The 21,314-nt window shown below is 42.2% G+C and overlaps 1 protein-coding gene across 1 annotated transcript; it reads right to left on the bottom strand.

The window, feature by feature from the left end:
- Nucleotides 1-17,760: 17,760 nt before the first annotated feature.
- On the bottom strand, nt 17,761-21,246 carry sod1 (superoxide dismutase 1, soluble). Its single transcript, XM_076750897.1, has 5 exons — nt 21,121-21,246; nt 19,508-19,604; nt 19,317-19,386; nt 18,369-18,486; nt 17,761-18,155 (listed from the first exon to the last, which is right to left on the bottom strand). The coding sequence occupies exons 1-5, from the start codon at nt 21,190-21,192 to the stop codon at nt 18,048-18,050; spliced, it is 465 nt and encodes a 154-aa protein (XP_076607012.1). The 5' UTR covers nt 21,193-21,246; the 3' UTR covers nt 17,761-18,047.
- Nucleotides 21,247-21,314: the final 68 nt, after the last annotated feature.

Here is a 21,314-nt window from a genome sequence, read left to right as displayed (position 1 = left end):
TTTTTTTTTTCCACCCATCTTTCCTTTACTATCGCACAACCCACCAGGCTTTTTGTAACGTGGGCTTCGGATAAAAAGAATGAATCCTCATGTGGTGGTTTTTGCTATTTTTACTATTTTGCAATGTTTTGAGTATCAAAAAATCACCACCTGTAGGCTTGAAAGGAGGCTCTGGAAAGTTTGTAGCCTGCTCCTTCCTTCACTCTTCACTGGATTCACAACAGTTACTACGGATTCCAACAGTGACCCAAGTTTATAGCAAAAACGTATCAAGATGTGCACAGAAACTACTGAGACTACTCCTGCAGTATGATTCACTGGTCCACGGTCCATGCCTGTGCTCACTATGTTCCAGACACAAAATATGGGTAAATTCACACCTTCGTATTGTTACCTTTGACTAGCGTGGTTAGCTATTTCCTTTTGTCATCAATACAAGCAAACACAGGTGCATGTGACAAACGTAAATACAAACAGTGTAAAGTCCAAACAATCCAACACAACTGAGACAATTACATTATGGAGAAATGTGTTAAACAACATACTTTGGATTGGTAGAAATTAAATGGTAGTCATGAGTCCGTTTTGCTACCACGGATTTCACTTTGCTATTCTTCTCACTGTGTTTTGATGAATGAAATATCCAAGTGCTTCCTTTTTGTTATAGGTGGAAACTCAGGCAAATTAGTCCACTAATGTATAAAAAAAAACAATGGCTGTCTTTAACGTAATTTTTGCACAACACAACAACGATGACGCCTGATCATCATCATCCAATCTCTTGTAGGCTTCCTTCTGAAACTCCATGTTGATGTGATGAAGCACAATGAACAAAAAACAAACTGGTTTGCAGCTGCAGGTTTTGCTGAAAGAAAATCCTGTGAGTACCCAACCAATCATCAATGTTCAGCACTGCAAGCTCCAACTCCAGAAGTTCCTGCACTCTTGGAAAGTACTACCCAGCAAGCAGGGACGCGTTGGGGGGTAAAATAATGTCCCCGGAACTTCATTTAGACCCTGGTCCCTGCTGTGGAAATGAGTTCCTCTAAAAGTTCCTTGTCCCTGGGGAAAGTTCCCGCAGTGGAAACATGGCTCTTAACACACACATGTTGTAGAGTAAAATTTACTCTGCGTAATTTAATTTGAGAAGCTGAGCCTTTGAAACAGCCCTGTGTAGCTCATGCACATTAATGTCTAGATCAGAAGGCAGGAAGTGTGGATAAATTCTCATTTTGGCTTTACTGCCAAAAAGCGTAATGTATATCTGTATCCACATAGGAGCTAGTAATTAGATAGATCACACCCCAATGATAAATGGCTTTCTTTCTCTCTGGAGATAACTTGTTCTGTATCCTCTGACAGAGCAAACCTCTCTCAGGATGATCAAATCACTTAGCAAAATGTTTGGCTTGCGGGATTTTATGAGAAAAACAGGGACGGTTACATAACAGGCTGATGACTTCCCATTATCTCTGTCTGCTGCACTGTGAAGCTCCTGAAATAACCAGTGTTTGGGAGTATTTAACATTTATAGAGGCAAACATGTCGGGACAAAGGGCAGGGGAGGGTAACAGATATACTCAACAAAAGGACCTGACACAGGCTCAACAGGAGAGAGAGGGCAGACAGTCACAAGCACAAAGTCGCCAACACAACAGAGCACTGGTGCACGCACAGCACACACACATTCGCAGCTTGTTACCCCCAGGCATATGATGACATTTCAGCACCTAACTCAGACAATACCACTGCATAGCTTCTCGCCTATTACTATTCTTTTGTGTAGAGTATGTGTGTATGGATGTGTACATATGCCGCCTGACTGTCTCCTAGCACCTGTCTGCTCATCAAAACATCATTCTCTTGCCAGTCTATCCCCTTCCTTCCTTTCTGTCTGCCCCCCCCCCCCCCCCCACGGTTTGTTTCTCTCTGTGTTATCTAACAAATTAGCTAGAGAAGGTCGTGTCCTGCTAGGAGGCGGCTGAAACAGGAAATAACCAATCCAGGAGGATGAACAGGGACTTAGACAAGCAGTTCCCACACTCCTACCCAAACACAGCGTTATTGGGCTATAATGCAATTATGCAAGAAATGGGGAGGAACTGGTTTGTAGTTTAAGGGCAACTCAAAGCAGTGATGGCATGTTGGCACAAGCAGAATACAGAGGAGGTAATACCGACAGCAGGTGGAGGATGTTATGTAAGCAGAGAGGAGGGCCGGAGAAACATCAGGACGGCTGGGGTTTCTTTTTGTTTGCTTGTTTTGCTCTGTCTGCGCTCATCGGTTGGCGCGCTGCTTTTGTAATGTGAACACTGTTTGTTCTGAGCTATGCAGCTGGCAGTTAGGACAGTCTGGATTAAATGGATATCGAAGGCCACTCACCAGTTGCGTTTTTCCGTTGCGTAAACAGATTATTTGGCAGCAGCGCTGTTAAGTACGGCTGGCTTTGTTCGCCTGTCTCCCCACACACCTGAGCTGGCCTTTCAGCACAATAGACTCCACCTTTTCAATCCTTATCAGGCCCTATCGCAGTGTGTATGTGTGGGTGGGGGGGGTGGCCATATCAGTTAAGAGCTGATGGGGTGAGATTGGTTTCCCATTTCACGCCTCCTGCCATTTCTCTTGCTAAACATATCATATTGAAATTCATGAACATACTGTATTGGAAAAGGGACAAAAAAAAAGATAGATATGATATGCACACATACACATTCAGGATGCCAGTTTCCCCCCACCCAAGCAGCCACCTTGCCAGATTTGATAAAATCATTATCACCAGCCATGCGAGTACAACTAATGAATAATGTATGTGCTGCTGGGCCACAATAGTGCATCCCTTCTGGCCTGCTACCTTTCTCTTAGAGTCACAGCAGCAGTTGCTAGTTCCACTGCTTAGGGTCATATCACCTAATCCCTGTCTAGTGCTATTACAATTTCCATTAGTGTGGGACACCAGTATATATGCACATGCACTGGTATGCACACTAAGCATGTGTTGAATGCACACATACAGACGCATCGGCACACTTCAGGCAGAAAAATAAATTGGACAGGTATACACAACAGCACTTATTAATAGTGATGACAGATGTGACTGACAGATGTGACTGACAGGCCCTCGCACTGGAGAATAAGCGGGCATCAGGTGTTAGACTGCATCCCTTCATGATCAACAGAAAGAGACGATGACATGCATCAGATGTAACGCTGTGATGGGCAGCTCGGGTTGGAAGTGATAGGGGGGACGTCAATTATTTCAATCATCAAGTGTGACAGATCACACGTGGACCCGGCCTCCGCCACGGCCCCTCACCCTCACCTGCACATTCACATACACACAGAAAACGGGTCATGGAGTCAAAGGCTTTGTCTGAGCCAATATTAGATTTTTTTACTTGAATTTTTGGATTGTGATGCATGTAAAACTGTGTGCTTAAATAACAGCTGCAAACATCCTACTGGTCCGATGACAAAAGATGGACAAAAAACAAGCAAGTCAACAGTAAATTGCGAACGAGCCAGTGTATTTTCGTCCTTAGACTGCAAGGTCATACAGCACACATTTATGCCACATTAGCCCAAAGCCATGAATCTAATTTATATTCATATGGGGGAGGTGAGCTCATTACCTGCAGTTAGCAAATAGGAACATTGTTTATTGTACTGTTTACTTTGCTCACTCTTACAATGATGCTCCTAAACCACCACTACACTCACATGGCTTAATATGCTCGAGCAGTACAGAGAAACATGTCCTTCAGGCCAGACAAAAAAAAAAAAAAATCAGAGTGGGTCATTTATATCATCAGTGTGTCTGATTCTGAGCTTTGCTGTCTGATCACCACAGATCATGCATTGTCACAGAGTGAAATCAGATGGGTGCAGTGGAGACATATGAGAGGATCTGAGTCTTGCCGTTAGAAAGGAAGTGACTGATAAAGTATTGACAAGGTATAGGTAAAGCACAACTGATGCACTGATTAGAATGATAAAGGTACAATTTGCACGTCCTGATAGATGCATCAAAGCTCAGGGAGGAGTCCTGAAGGTGTCAATCAAATACAGACTCTCAACGCATACAGAGAATCACCAGCGTGGGTTTACTATGGGTGAGCAGGGCCTTTAAGTTTCAATCTCTACGCACAAACAAGTTAAAGGAAGTTCAACGTTTTAGAAAATAATGCTTCATCCGCTTTCTTGGCAAGAGTTAGATGAGAAGATTGATTCCACTCTATGGCCAGCAGCCAGCTACAGTTACCTTAGCTTAACTTAGCACGAGGACTGCAGGTGGGGGGAAACAGCTGGCCTGGCTCTGTCAAAAGGTAAGAAAATGCACCTACAAGCACCTCTGAGACTCGCCAATTAATGCACTGTATTGTTTGAAGGTGAAGACAACATATTTCTTTAAACACCGAATAACTGCAATGGAGAAGACAATGAGAATATGGGCTGACAAAGAGCCATGTCTTAGCATGCATAATGAGCATCACAGCGAATCAGATATAATCAGCAAGACAAAGTATCAGATATAAAGACTTATCTGTCCTCCATACATGCTGGCATCCTCCAAATAAGTGGAGTAAATGCAGTGTATCATACTCACCAATCATAATCCCCATCAATGTAAACAGGGAGCAGCATTAATTAGGGCGTTGCATGTAAAGATGATTATCTGGGATACGAGTACATGGTACAGTGTATGTGTCTCTTCAGTTTCATGCCGGCTTGCCTCCGCTCTCTGACTATCATTTGTAAAGAACTTAATGAAGAATGGAAGCAAAAAGGACTCAAATGTGTGTTTGTGAGTGGAGGACAGTGATGTGAGGCAGTCGTCTGAGGGACGAGACGGATAAGGCTGTAGCAGTGCTCAGACAGCCACACACACACACACACACACACACACACACACACACACACACACACACACACACACACACACACACACACACACACACACCACACAACAACATCCTGACCTTGTCACAAACTCATGAGCGCAAACTGCACAGCCCATTTCATTACTCACACAGCCCAGTAACCCGGCCTCTATGGACACACGAAAGCACACACACACACACACACACACACAGCTCTTTCGTTATTAAAGCATGCTCAAACCCTCACAAGGCTGCAGCCTCACACACCAAAAGATTTCACTGCTCATCAGAGACTCTTGGACAAGGATGAAAATGGATTTTGACATGGCATCCTGTAAAAAGTGCTGGCCTTAGCTCTGATATCATGTGTAAGAAGTCAAACACAAAGATACCAAGTGTTCGCTCTGCAGCAATAATGGAAATCTGGGATACACTAGAATAAATGCAGATCGGTAGTCACACACTGTGGCAGTTCCACTATTATCCTCATATTTCCGGAAAATGAAAATCTGAAATCCTGAAATGCACGTCTGCATAGTCTACTCTCTGTTCATAGTAGACCAGAAAGACTCTATTTAATCACCTAAATACTGATTTCCCACATTTCAATGATTGAAGTGGCAAATTAAGCATCACCGTGTAATTATAAGTCACATTAAAAAGAAGTTAACACTAATATAATTACAAGTAAACAAGATTTGCTCTATTTCGCTGATGATGTTGAATGACTGAACAGGGATTCCCAGAAACAAAGCTTCTATCTATGTTGATGAGAGTCAGTCAGGGGATCATCAAAATGACGAGCAATCATCCTCAGGAAATCACAAACATCTGTACAAAATTTCAAGGCAATTCATCCAATAGTTGTTGAGATCTTTCATTCTGGACCAAAGTGATCAATCGATCTGACACAGGTTATGTTTAATAACTGCGCTGTTGTGTTTTAATTTAATCCTGTCATCTTCAGTGTCCACAAAGTTCAACCTGTTATCACTGCGAGCAAGTTAGCACGCTGACATTAGCATTTAACTCAAAGCACCGCTGTGCTTAAATACAGCCTCATGCAGCTGCTAGCGTGGCTGTAGGCTCTCTCATGGAGTCAAAATGTTCTTTTTCTCGCCCTCTTTACCCCCTCCACTACATGCACACACATAATCTCTCGCACTTCCTGCTCATTTAAGAAATCTTCGTATGTGGGTTGTTTCCAGGTCAAGCAGCAGAGACAGAATTAGACCCTTTCTTGTCCGCCAGTTGTGGCTGTCTCACGACATCATTCACTGTCTGTAACACACAGCCATCTCAGATTTATGTCATCTCGGCCCATTTCAGCAGCTCTCTGGTTTCCACATACAGGACTGGACACAGTCAGAGACAGTATGACAGCATTGAATATAACATATATTTCAGACTGTGTGGCACCTTCTGTGATGAACAATGGATGCTGTGAAACACAAACATTCAATACTTTTCTGGCTTTAGCTTTTTTTCATCAGTTTGAAATTTACCAGTTTTAAATAACACCTTCGTAACCCAAAGCTGACAGTTTCTTCCCTGAAGAATATATAACAGCAGCTTCTTGATATTGAACTTGTCAGACGGAGCTGTAACATCACAGCATTTAACACAACCGCCACTGCGTCTACGGAGCTTCAGCCACCTCAGCTGAAAGTTGACAGCGCTAGCAAAAAAAAAAGAGGAGGGAGGGAGGGAGGGGAAAAACGGGAGATGAGGTTAAGAGGTTGAGTGTGGGAAAAGGAGGGGAGGGGGGGGATTAGAGCATCAGAAGGTATAGTGTTCCTCTCAAAGATGACGGGCTGATGGCTGCTCCCACAGGACTGACTGGAGGAGTAATCCCACCAAATGGAAGAGTTTAACAGTTACCACCCACCGAGAGAGATGCACAGAGACAGAAACAAGACACACACAGTCACACAAACACGTGCATTTACGCAAACATCCACACAACATGCAAACAAAACACACAAACCAGGAATGATATGTAGTATATATATATATATATATATACATGCAGACACACACAAACACAAGTGCTGGTAATTGACTTGTGCAGAAATATAGCACAGAAATATTAATAATTAGACCGTTGAACCTAAAACATGAGGACTACACTAAAATAAAAAATGTTCAACCATACTCAAACACGCACTGCACTGTAAGTCCTTTAGGCTGCAGGAATGGAAGATGTTGTGCAGTGGGGTGTCAGGTGAGGACACCCGACACCCCACTGCACCCTCCACCTCTGAAGCTTTCTGTGTACGTCAGCAAAATCAAGGGTCGTTGCGTGTAGCTGCTCTCTCGTGTCTGTGGCAGATTTGGACTGGTGTGACCCTGCTAACACATCAGCGCTCCAGTAGGTTTAGGCTGTGTTAGCTGGTAAGCTCAAATAATTAGAAGCGCAAACAAGCCAGAAAGAGGCAGAGGAGGAGAGGCAGAGAGGGGTGGGACTTTGGTGGGGTTGTAAGATGATGCCAAGCTAGCGAAGGGTTTTATTTCAGTGAATCCCACATACTGGATACAAAGCAATTCTGACTTCTACAAGCAGTTTTGTAATTCTGGAAATGATAGTTTCAGGCATTAAGATACTCAGAACCAGGAACAAAATCTCAGTAAGAGGTCAAAATATCTATGAAGATAATTCAGGACAAAAAAGCTTGAAACAAGTGACGTGCTGCAACAAGCATATATTGCCTTGATTGAAGATATATCATCTTCCCAAATCGTGTAGGATTACTCCTCTTGAAATAAATTATAATGCAGTGCAATCATTGTGCAGATCTTCTGACCAAAACCTGTATGATATTGATGCTAGTGCTCTCTCAGATGAATTCATTTGTTGGTTGCCTTCTTGATGACATGTTTAGTACTAATCTATTGTTTCATTCTGTGCTGCCTTCATTAACATTGACCTGCACTATAGGTTTTCAGGAGATAATCAATCGGTATTGTTTGCGTTTGTCAAATTAGCTTTCTCTGTAATTACTGTGGCATTTGAACATCCTGTCTGCTATTGAATTAGTGGATTAATGAATTGATTTTCAGTTAGAGGATTGAATACCGAACACTGGTCATATGTCTCAATTATGCAACATCATAAACAGAGAGGACCCCCCCCCCAACACACACACACGCGCACACACACACACACACACACGCACACACACACACACACACACACACACGCGCACACACACACACACACACACACACACACACACGCACACACACACACACACGCACACACAGGTATCCAATCCATGGCTCTGGGTCATAAGAGAAGAATAGAGGTGACCTTTAGGAGGGAGAGGTGAAGCAGAAGAAAAGCTGTTCCCCCATCTCATTGAACACAAACTGTTTGTTCCTCTTTAGATAATGGCACCTATAACATTCAGGTGGGTTTCCAACCTCCTGATGACCTCGTCCCTCATTGTTGTTTTCAACAGACTTGGTTCAACTGAAGATCTGAGCCACAACTGAAGCATGAAACCGGCTTCGTGGTCACAGTTAATGGCAGCTATTGATCCTAGTAAAGGGCATCAATGTGTGATCGAAGCTTCAGGACCACAAGTTTAAGTTTAACCTTCATCCTAATGTTATCCTAATTTCAAACCTACCCCTAAAACTACCAATAAACTAGTTGTTTTAAACACATCCCACACAGTAAATGTATCACTTTCATTCTGCCCTCACTGTGCAGTTCAGTAAGCTAGACACAACAAAGGTTTGAGACAGCAGAATTTTTGACTGGAAGCAATTAGAAAGCTGTGAACAGTACCGGCTGACATGTTCAATGATAGCAATTACAATTCAGACAATGATGAGATTCCATAAACAGTTAGACCAAAAGTGTTGTAAAAATGAATTATTACAGTAAAACTGCTTCCACAAAAGAACAGAGCAGCAGTCAAATTAGATGTATTGTGCTTCAGGCCAGGAAGAAAGAAAGTATCACCAGTGAAAGATCAACATTAAGACCCCAAAGAAAATTAATCACAGTAATTAATCCAGTGAGCATACAAAGGGTTCATTTGCAAAAACAGATACCACTGTTGTTAGTTGTTTTCATAAATCATGTTTTTTGTGTGAGTGCACTCGAGGGAATACAATCAAACGGGTGTCGGGTTGTTTTGATAAGATATCTCTTTTTTTTGTGCTTTCAAGGGAATATCAATCAGTGTAGGTCTATTAATTTCATGAATGGTGTTTATTTGTTCCTGCACATGAACTCTTCATACAAGCTGCACACGAGCAAAGATAAAAAGAGACAAATATTTAAGGAGTGAGCTCATCATATAAAAAAATCACAGTCAGAAAACAGCTGTAATAAAACGATTACCTACAGATAACGCTCCAAAGGCAGCATTCGGGAAGTAGATTAAACATGCTTGCCAATATTTGCTTAGTCACAGATCTCACAAAAGGCTCAATGTAGCAGAGTCAACTGTTACTGCTATCGAGCTGAGCTGGTGGCACATAATCGCTGCATCTAACCTTCTCTCTGTAATTGTAGGTGTTGTTGTCTCACCTCCTCCAGCGACACCGCCCTGATTAAAACAGGTTAATTGCTGTCCACAACAAACGAGACTGGGGGCACCGCAAGTAATTCATACGATAGCATTAAACACCAAGACCGGCTGTGAATAATGGTCACCACCCAACATGTGTGGGGGAACAAAGGGGAAGTTTAGGAGGAAACGTAGAGTATCCATTATGTGTTCAGTCTGCCTACAAATTAAAGGCAATTATACAATTACAGTGTTATGGCTTACGTAAATAGATGCATGCATGCATGAGCTTGTTGTGTTATATCCAAAGCGGGGTTCCTTGGGTTAATGTAAGCTATGACCGTATAAAGGATATTACTGCATGGGCTTGTGAACATTTTGCAAACACAGAAAACGATGATTGCGTTCTCTTTTTATTTATGTTTTACACAGCGTCCCAACGATTTTGGAGTTGGGGTTGCAGATGATCAGGTTACATTTCTGGTTCAAAAATGGGAAAAGAGGAGGAAATCCATTTATATCAAGCCTTTGGAAGAGGATGGTTTGTAACTGTTTGGTCACATCAAGCTGGGTTATCTCTGCAGTTTAAATGAATAGTCAGTTAATTAAATAGTAAATTGACAAAAATAACCAAAGGCTGCTGGTTCCAGCTTCTCAAATGTGAAGATTTGCTGATTGTTTTTGTTTTCGATGATTGTAAATTAAAAAACCTCTGAGCTTTGAACCCTTGAAATGAACATGTCAACTCGTGTTCATTCTGAGATTTTACAGACCAAACAATGAATTGAGAAAACAGCCAACAGACGCAGCCCTAGTCTTCTCCTTACAGTTCAGATTCCCTGGACATATTACTTTCCAGAATCTTTTCGCAAGTATATGAATAATTAAGCAAAACATGGGGTGAAGTGTATAATTTCAGACTGGGTAATTCAAAAGAATGCAAAATATGCGCATATTAGCACAGTAATTTCCTCCTTCATCTCGAAGAGTGTGGGGTCAGAGCCCAGACTCTCTCCATTATCGGTAGCGGACAGACAGGAAAATGAAGAAAGAGCAGAGGGGGAGAAAAAAAAGAAATCAGAAAAGTGGACTAAAGAGTGAGAGAGAGGACGATCTGTGATGCCTTCTAGTGCGGCCATGCACAATGTCAAATTTCTATTCTCTGTGAGATGAAGAGGAGCGTCAGTGACCCTCTCTCTCTCTTTCATTCCCTCCTTCTTCCTGTTCTCCTGTGTTTCTCCCTTCCCCCCCGAGTCTTCCACCCCTCCTAGACAAGAGAGGGTGTGTAGTGGTCTTCATTCTGCTGGGAACCACAGAACACTTCACACCTGAGCAGCACATCTCACACATACGTACGAGAGTCTTAAATTGAAAACTCACAAACACATACACACACATACATACAGTGCGTGCACTGGATCAACTCTCAAGAAAGAAAATAGTTGCAAAAGCATGAAAGCTGCATGCCGTGCCCATTCAGAGAGGTGACCTATAGATAAGAATATGTGCAAACATACATACTTGCTGTAGGTTGGTGTGAGCAAAGACTAATCCGTCCTACTGGTTCAGTGATCAGACCAGAACAGATTGTATAGCACCTATGGACTGGGACACACCCTTTTCTACTCCCTGTTCTCCCCATGATTTAAGCTGACAACATTCAGGCAAACTGGTTTCTTCTCTTCACCACTTCCTCTTTCTGTAACTGCCTAAATATTTGCTTTGATAACATTTTAATGGGGAATGAATTTACATATGGAATCCAGAGTCTGTCTGCAGGGAAAAATCTGCATGAACGGACTCTGGGGGAACAAAGAGATGGAGGGGGGAGAGGATGAGAGAGGGGGCACTTCAACACACGGATCATTTCTGTAAACAATCTGTAAGAATCATACATGGGAGAAAATGTGCCATTTACAGATGTAAAATATGGAGATGACTACCAATACATGTGTATTATTTATCACAGGATTATGGTCACCTTCACACAGATGTCATAAACACTACCGTGTATTTATATGCTTTGAATTTATACATTTGGATGATTTTTAGAGATGATTATTTTCATTATCCATTAGTCTGTAGCTTTTTTATTTATTTATTTTTATTTTCAAAATCAGTCCACCACTTTGGATCACTGTACTTGTGGTTATGCTAGCATGCTGAAGTTAGCATTTAGCACAAGCACAACCTCACAGAGCCGCTATCGTCACAGCAGAGCACTAGTTTTGTTTCTGAGAAACTGAAAGTCACATCCAAAACAAATTTACAAAGCCTATAACAAGCATAATACTGTGTAAAATCTCTATGAAAATGGCTATTAAAAAATGAAATATTCAAAGTGTACAGTTTGCTCATAAGCAAAGCACATGAAATGTACATCTTGAAACAGCTGAGATGGATTGGATTTTGTTCACGAGAGATACTATGGCATCACTTGTTTGCTCTCCTCATATGTGATATTCCTGCCATTGACCACTCAGGAGTTAGACACAGAGGCATCTCTGGAATGTCACACAAGGTCAGTGTCTGGCAAGATACTCAGCTGCCAAACATCCAATCATGTTCATCTCCCTGCCTCCGTTCATGCAGCAATCTACAAATCAGTGTCGGAAATCCTATAGACAATCATCCTTAAGAGAAAAAAAGCACCTTCTTGAGTAAAAGTGAGAGTTATGGTCGGGATAGCAGGTCACTGAGTTCAAAGGTCAGACCCCAAACTGCTGTTTGACCATGGATGAGAGGGGGGTTGCAATTTCTTAAATAGGCCTTTGAATCCATCTGGAGTCAGCTCTGCAAAGCCTGCACAGCGGCATCCTACAGCCTGCTGAGGCTGGTCTACTGGGCTGAAAGGCTACTGAACCATTTTCAGAAACATGATGCAGAATGCAAACACTTGAATATTTCTTCTTTCCACTTTCTTGCCAAAACAAGTAGTAAACGAGAGATTTGATTATAAAACAATGCTAGCAGTATAAATGTAACAGGATAAAATGAACAGCAGAAAAGAGAAATTAGCTGTCAAATTTAAGAGCAACGAGGTGTTCAGGGGCTCCATTCTCATGATCACATGATACGGAGCTCAGGGGGCAGAGGTTAGGTCACAGGGGCCTTGTAATTAGCCTGTCTACCAACTAACCATGTCTCATAGGAAAGGCACCATTTATGGCATCTCACCCCTGACCTATGGCTCCTTGTCTCTAAAATATACCCACAATGTCAGTGGTAGACGGTGTATCGGAAGCTGAACTCTCACCCCAGAGAATAGAAGGGGGTCACACAGGAGTGAGCACCAATATACCAGAGGAGGATCATTGAGGCCAGAGTGCAGAATCAGGTTCCCACGTGCGTTTCAAAGCACGCATCTGTGTGCACGCAGTCACCAAGCCGTGAGTACTAAACTCTCAAGAAAGCGTAGCCTAAATCATGCAAACCTGTGGTGATATATTACAACTGAAACAATTAGTAGAATAGTAAAACATTAATAAAAACAGAATGCTGTTTTACAAAGCCCACGCAGTAATATCCTTAATACAATCATGCGTTCACAAAGTGGTGAAGCTCGCCTTTCCAGGACGCCCCTTTCACACCCAACATGATACTATCAACCGTTACCAATGAACCTGTTTACCTGTGAATTGTGAGACAGCTGTTTTTGGAGCATTCCACAACTTTCCCAGTCTTTTGCTGCTCCTGTCCCAACTTGTTTGAAACGAGAAGTTGAAGAGGTAAAACATCAAACTCGTTGCCTTTGTACTGTTTTCAATTGAGTATACCTCAACAAGGATTACCAAATGATCACATTCTGTTTCATTTACATGTTACACAGCGTTGAAACGTGTGTGGACTCGGGGTTGTAGATTAATCCATTTGTCGATCAACGGTAACTTAATCAGCGACTATTTGATAAGAAATGGATTGTTTCAAGGGATATGCCAGCAATTTAGAATTGTACTTTCATGAAGTTGGGAAACTAAATAAACAGAGTAAAATAAAATCATATGTGTAGCAGAGACTGAAATATCCTGACTTGTAAGGGTCAACCTCCAGAAAGAGAGTCTTCCATTAGACCCTACCTACCAGGTAAAACCCAAATTTTTAACGACAGATTTCTGTTAGAAATGTGTAGTAATCTCAAACCGAGTTGAGCGACAGCATCAGTTATGTTTTCTCAAACTTCGGAGCTCATTAATCGATAAAAAAACTCATAGCTGCGGTCCTCAGTACAATCCTCCTGGCTGAGACAAATAGCTCAATAGTTGCAATTTAATTCCAAACCTTGACTGACATCCATTTGGCCTCTGTCACATCTATTAGGAACCCACACACCTCAGTAATTGCTTTTCATTTTCCAAATGACTGAAACCCAGAAAAGTGTAAAAATATTCCACTTCAGAGAAATCACCTGCAGAGATTGAGGAAGGGTGGGAAAGCAGTACGTATAGTGTGCAGCCATTAAACAAGTAATAACAAGCCTGTACAGAGCGTTTAGCTGGAGAGCTGGGCCATACATCCACTGCTGCAGCCCTTGAGGGGAACAACAGTAAGCCACCTCCAGAAATGTGACCACACCGGTTCATGTCAGTGCTTCGGGGAGCAAACCTGGATGCATACAGGAAAAAAAAAAAAAAAAAGAACACAAGCCTATAAATACTCACAGAGAAAGTGCACGTATTAACAGAGGCGCAAACACACATGCCAGAAAAGCGCACTTCTCTCCACCTAACTTGGTTGAAAAGAAAGAAGAATCTCTGGCTCCGAGTCGTCTTTCAGTGAACGCCACTGGGGCAGCCTATCTGACCGTGAACATGTGGGTGTTGGGTATCAGTTAATAGCAGGACATTTTCATCTTCCTTTTTAAAACGACGCACGCACATGCACTGACTGTGACTGTAGGTCAGCGACAAAAGGACTGAACCCTGTAAGACTGGTTCATGAGACACAAGCAAGGCCGCTGTGCCATGTAAAACCCTGAAGCCAAGGCTATTAAAGGAGAAACACACCTTAAGCAACCTGAAAGCTTGTTGTTGAGATGCAGTGACAGTTGTGCTCCGAGGCTTACGTAACTATAGCTTATGTCTGTTTTGCGTTGGCTCATTCTCGGGTTTGAAGGCCTGTGCTGTGAAAGTGAAGGCTGGCGTTTTTCTTGGTATATTTCTATGAATATCTAAAAAGTGTTCTCTTGGAAGTCCTTTGAAACACCACATATATAAGAGGTACTAATACCACAGTGGCAACTCACAGCTTATATGGGATCACATCCAAACTATTTTCACATGTGACCATGCATACTGTGGACAAATTAAAGACTCGGAAAACAGGGATATGCTGATTATTCGCAAAAGTCTAATGTCACATTTCCAAATGATCTTCTGCTCACAGCTGGACAGACAGATCTCATCGTCTTTCTCCATTCTACTCTATTCTTTTATACTAAGCTGTTGGACTCTCCTGCTGTCACGGCCTCTCTCCCTCACTGTCAGCAGCGTTGGTAGTCTCTATTATTCATCACCTCCACTCCCAGGCTATTTATACCAGCTCTTACAGTCAGTCTGTCTTTCCGCTCTGCTGGCTGCATCTGTCTACACTAATACAGATATTTCAACCTGTGCGCGCAGTTTCAGGCTGCCTGTGAGTTCTTGGCCTGAAAAAGCATCACTAAATGAAAGCACAGTGGAAGAACATATGCGTACACTGACTTCCATGCATAAAGGCTCATACATCCTGCTACTTCGCAAATAATGGAACTGCTTTATTGCAAAAAGCTACATTTTTCTCAATAAACAATGCAACCATAATGATACAGCAGTTTACCTTGCCACTGCTAATAATGCACCTAATGAAAACTGTGAAACCGCTGGTGGATTTTACTGAAAAACAACTGCAGATGTTGATTTTACCATTAAAATAACGAGTACTTTAGGTAACCTAATTTTCATTCAGCGCCGTCATCAATTCTGCTGTCTGCAAAGCTGAAATTTATGAGCAGTAGGTTATGTACGATTGAGAAGAAAGCAGAGCAAGAGACGCACCTCATGTGCCAATAGATTTCCACATCTTGCAATGTATGTGATTATTCCACTGCACATTTTCAGAGCTAAACATTTCATGTATGAATTTAAACTACAAACACTCATGCAGCTCGCCTCTGGATCGCTCCCCGGGGTATTAACTCCATTGAAGGCCCTCCAATACCTCATTTCCCCCTGGAGAAGAGCAGAGAGTGCCAAGTCACTTCACATGGACGTATCCGCCATGCCCATGAAAAGAAAAAAGCTTTTAGAGCATGCAATTTTTGCAGCCATACACCGTCTCGCTGTAGGAATGGATGTGTATACTGTATGAGTGTGTCCTTGTGTGTTACTGCGTGTGTGCGTGTCTGTCGGCCAGTGCGGGGCACAGCTGTTCAGTTTAATGTCACGGATGAAGAGCAAGAAGGAAGATTCCAATTTCAAGCCAAAATTTCCAACCACAAACTGTCATTTATATTTCAGCAGGCCTGTCTGAGATGTTCATGAAATTTTATGTTTTTTATGTATGTGCAACAGCAATTCATGATTGAATTGAAAAATATATTCCTATATATATATATTTACAGTGCAGCATAGCAAGGTGTGTAAGGTGTGTCCTTTACTGATGAGAAACAATGTTAACAGCCTCAATTTCTACACGCCTACAATTTAAAAACATGCAAATTCCCAAGAGAGCATCGTTTTTATTGAGATGAGCAGGACAAATGTGATCTGATTCATCAGTGATGGAGGATCAGACTGTACTGCTTATAGTGAGTTATGAAGAGTAGTGATGCCCTCTAGAGGATGACACCGCTCAATGCACAGTCTAGATAACAGCTGATCAAAGTATTTGCAGTCAGGATCTCAAAGAAATTCCCTACTTGAGAACCTGAGGTTTGCATTAAGTAACACATTAACAACCACCTCTTCAATGCAGTTGTTTTTAAGGCTTGATGTTGGTGTTTTTCATAATATTGTTTTTGTTAATGTCAACACTGGGCCAAAATAAACTGTCCACAGTATGAAACCAGGTCCAATGAGGAAAAAAAAAAATGTCCCTGTTAACATACCTTAAAAACGTCTTTTCTCTTACCTGAGGCCTGGCATGTCTGTCAGGTGGTCTGCACAGCATCATGACTGAAAGACAACCGGAGAGCACACATGAACCCAGGTTTCATTTTACCAGAGCCCGGGGTCCTGCTGCAAAACTGCACGGGAAGCAAGTGCAAACAGAGACGGACAAAACTGACGTCCTTAAGGTTAGGTGTATACCGCCTGTCCATTTACCTTCAGTCCTAGAAAAACGCAGCTAAAGGAGTACGTTTAACCTACTCCTCACTGGAAACGTCATGTTAATTTAAATACACCACACTATAATTAAAGTTGGACACTTTTCGTTACTCAAATGTCCCGTATACGTATAGTTGGCAGGTGCAAACGCAAATAGAAACCAACGAGCACACAATGAAGCTGACGTTATTTACTGACCATCAACGGTCACGCTGCGGCGACCGTACACAAGCCCCCAGATGACCCCTACTCACAACTTCCCCACTGTAAACCCACGTGATACTCGGAGTATGCCGGTGACAAGCTAGCAGCTAGCTACGACGTAAATTGTAAATACGGCAATTTACGTCTTACCTCACAGGGTATTCCTCCTGTTTTCCCCGCCCCCTGCTAATGTGTCCGGCACAGAGACCGGGTTAACAGGTCCTTTTCTGGATACTGGTAGGCATGTTGCTCTACATGAAGGGACAAAAATGTGCTGTCGCTCCCCTGGTGCCCCCGAGTTTCCACCAGGTCCGGACATGACGGACGGACGGTGTTTTGCCTAGCAAGCAATTTGTGAAGCTGGAGTGGATCCGAGTAATGAATGAAAAACACAGTGCTGGCAGCTTCATTATATTTTGCTAAGTGATCCAGAAACCAAACAGCATTCCTTTACTTGAAAACAACCTGTTTTCTGTACGTTAGCTAGTTCGTGGTTTGAGGGTTTAGAAAAATGCACTGTGTTAGCAAACGTAAGCTAATATGAAGAGGTGTTATGCCTGAACTGAGCGTGGGGCCACACGCAATAATGCAGGACCGATGTAATGTTGTACTTAGGTGGATTAATAAATAAATAAATAAATAAATAAATAAATAAATCCCAAACAAATGTGCAAGTAAGCAAATGACAGCACAGGTGTAACTAACACCTACAATGGCACCACCAACTTAGGGGAGTCAGTCAGCCATGCATAGCAGGGCCCTGGAACTGGCACACCTACAATGGTTTACAACTATGAAAGTTATTAGTTACACCTGTGTTTATAGTCTGACAGAATTATCACACACACCTGATTCAGATGAGCTGACAATTTAATGGTTAAGTTTGCGAACTGTATAGATGTTTATTTCTTGTGCGTTACCAATTCTTTGGGACCAAAACTAAACAGCAGACATAAACCCATACATACAATTGTCATGAGGAACAGGTGGGGTAAAGCATGGCTCATCTACTCTCTTGACGAGTCAATAAAAAGCCAGAGTTGTGAGAAGGACAAACTGTCACATCAAGTAGCTAGGTTGGTCTTATTAAGTGCTGTGGGGGGAAGTGGTTTTCAGTGCTTCACAATCTGGCAGATTGTCTACTGGGTGATGCCAATGACTCCACAGGCCAGACGACCACCAGCATTGCCCGTCTTTAGACTCTCGTCATTGCCTCCTTTTCCCAGGTCATCAACCTTCTCGTGGATCTAAAACACAGGACAGAAAGATGATCAGTTTACAGCCAGCCAGTAAGGTGCAATATCCTGCAGGTTTGTGTTGCTCCTGCACACTATACGAGCCACACCGGGGGCCTGTCTCATAAAGCCTGGATGAACAAGTTAACTTTGGGCAAAAGCTTCAGACTTAATAGAATCAAACTGTTCGCTGGAAGTGAAATGAAAAATGACATTTTTCCTTACCACCATGGTTCTGCCAATGATTGAGAAGGGGCCAGTGAGGGTGATCACGCTGTCCGTGATGTCTATCTTGGCAACATTATCTGCTCCTGCAGTCACATTCCCCAGGTCTCCAATATGCCTGTGTGCATTAAAAAAACGCTTGAGTTAAACCCACCTTAACTAGAGTTGCTTTTCCAGTAAAAGTTCCTATTGAGGTTTTTGAATGAAGCTTCAAATGTCTCTACCCTGCAATACCCTTAAAAAGAAAACTCACTTTGACTTTAGTGATTCATCTGATTAAATAAGAGCTAAAACAGATCTTTTGTCCCTTATGGTTGTGTGGTTCTGTTAGATTGCTAATAGAACACCCCGTTAATACAAGTGCTGCTAGGGGGAGAGTAAAACAGTTTCTTGATCAGTGAAAATGTTTTTGAAAGGCAAAACACAAGCGAAATTGGACTGAATGAGAATATATCATTTGATAAAAACATGTTGGAAATAATTACATCCCTTTTTTTCCAATAGATTTTGACTTTTACGACACCATGGAGTTATTGGAATCTGGATCACATGAGTCAGAAACAATCATACGCAGCCACCACTGGAATCCAATTCTTCAAGTAGTTGCATCATAATATTAGTGTATCCTAATCTTTATCAACCACTGCGCAGAAATACCAGGTTTAAACCGAATGAGTAGGCATGCATAAAAAGCTGCACAGCATTCGAATGTTGATCAAACTACTGGGTACAGCCCTTCAAATCACTGCGCGTTCTACCTCCTAACAAACTGACTTAAACGTTATCAGCCACATAATCGAACTGCACACAGACCACGTGCAAAAGTATGCAAACCTCAGGCTCAGAGTCAATGTGACTTATCTTTTCAATCAAGCAGATCACTGTAACCTTCCAGTTCAACATATGCAAAGTAGCTCATAACAACTCTTCCCTCAGACTGAGACTCACCTCTCTGTATCAGTAGGACCTCCATGGTTCTTGTTGTGGGGATTGTAGTGAGGTCCCGCACTGATGCACCCTGGGAAAGAGAAAAGGAAAAAAATCAATCTTTATCACAAAACACTTCAGTGTCCAAGTGTAGGGAAGCTAAATTTTATTTTAAAAACCTGATAGATTAACAACAATTATCTGATGCTCACCGTTTGTATTGTCTCCAAAAACATGGACATGGAAACCATGTTCACCAGGAGTAAGTCCTTCGATTTCTCCAGTCAGCTTCACGGGGGCTGATTCACTCTAACAGATCCAAGACAACACGATTTATCAGGAGAATACGAAGACAAAGGAGATGTCAAAGCCAGGTGGCTCCAAGGACTCAAAGCTCAAGTAAACAATACAAAGACATTTTCATCTCATTTGCATTCCCTGGGTTTTCTTGTTAGTGACCCGAAACAAAATATATTGGAAAATACCAAGGGGAATTGTGTACCTTATATTTGAATGATGAAGCCATGAGACATCAGTCCCAAAATTTTTACTCTTCTTTAAGTCCAAAAGAGCTCATCATCTCCTTTTTGTAGACATGTTTTGGGTTTTTTATGTAGTCTAAATAGATTTTTAATATTAGGAAATGAAGGAAAAGAAAAGCGTTTTTGGCAAAGTATCAGAAATAGTTTTATGTGCTGCTGCTGAATTAGCCACCTAGCGCGATCATCATCTGCTTATGCTAAAATGCTGACGTAGCTGCTTTATTAAAGATTTGATAGGCTGTGTCGAAAATAAGGTCTCAGATACTGCTTTTATGAGGTAACGTTAGTAATGTGTGATTCATGATATTCAGTCCATGCCTGTGAGACTAAGATACCACTCATGCACATGCATTTCCATTCAAACAGGACAGCCAAATAAACTCCAGAACCAATGTGACTTAACTTGATTTAAGCCCGTGGTCTGATCACCATGGGTCATCAATACGAAGTCCAATCAATCGCCGTTGTCTTTGGGGGGGTAAAGCTTCCTGTCACGCTCGATCACACATGGCCGCCCGGTCCACACACTCTTATCAAGGCCAGACAGTAGTGATAAAGGTAACAAAGGGGGCAGGCAGTGACTCAGCAAAAAAAAAAAAAAAAAAAAAAAAAATCCTGTTCGCTATTGTTTTAAAGGCTACTATTAATGATGCACATTTTGGCTAACTTAGGTTTCAGCCAAACAGAGGCACTTCCTGAATTACTGCGGTTCAGCAAAGGACACCAGACTGGAAACGTTAGAAAGTGACATTCAAAACATTCAACTTATGCAACAAGCGTTTCCCATTCACACCGTGTGGATCATTGACAGATGGCAGGCCGTGCGCGTACAAAGGTTGTGGATTTAAAAACAATCCATAGTTTCTTGGCTGTTGTATATTAGCTAGCTAGTTAATTCACAGAAGCAGCTTATTTTGAATCAAGAGTGACGAGTAGCACGGGTTGAGCCCGAGCACGCCGTTTAGCAACGTGCAAACGAAGGTTTCCAGTGATTTGTATTCAATGAATTTGCACAGTGTTAGGTAGCCTATGCAAAATCATCAAAGGTTTGCTAAATCTACCCAAGTTCAATGAGTTGTCATTCAGTTGTAACACGTACCGTTATCTAGCTAGCTAGGTCTCTCCTGGAAATCGATCAAACTTAACCACTAGCTTGTGCACGGGGAACGTAGCTAGCCAGCTTAGCGTTTGAGCGCTAACGCTCCCATGTCAAATCTGCGGGTAGTTTCATTCAAATTACTGACAAGATATTTTTCCTCTGAAAGCAAAGTGGTACGTCTCACCTCCTGCTGAAAATGAACCACCCCCTTGGTCTCTCCAGCTCCTTTCAACACGCACACAGCCTTCAGCACCATCTCTGCAGTAGTTTTCAAACGACGCCTAAGTTTCTGTCGCTCTTCCTCTTTTGACAACCAACTTACGTAGGCGCCAGAGGGGTGGGCTTTTAGCAGGGACAGCCAATCAGAGTCAAACGTAA

Source organism: Chaetodon auriga, chromosome 15 (assembly GCF_051107435.1).
Source record: "Chaetodon auriga isolate fChaAug3 chromosome 15, fChaAug3.hap1, whole genome shotgun sequence".
NCBI lineage: Eukaryota > Metazoa > Chordata > Actinopteri > Chaetodontiformes > Chaetodontidae > Chaetodon > Chaetodon auriga.
This window is presented reverse-complemented; position numbering and strand designations above follow the sequence as displayed.

Excerpts from the sequence above, each read along its gene's own strand:
- sod1 (XM_076750897.1), bottom strand. The coding sequence starts at position 21,192 with ATGGTGCTGAAGGCTGTGTGCGTGTTGAAAGGAGCTGGAGAGACCAAG. Across the intron at positions 19,387-19,507 it reads TTTTGGAGACAATACAAACG|GGTGCATCAGTGCGGGACCT; the intron begins GTGAGCATCAGA and ends TCTCTTTCCCAG. Across the intron at positions 18,487-19,316 it reads GGTCCTACTGATACAGAGAG|GCATATTGGAGACCTGGGGA; the intron begins GTGAGTCTCAGT and ends TAATGCACACAG.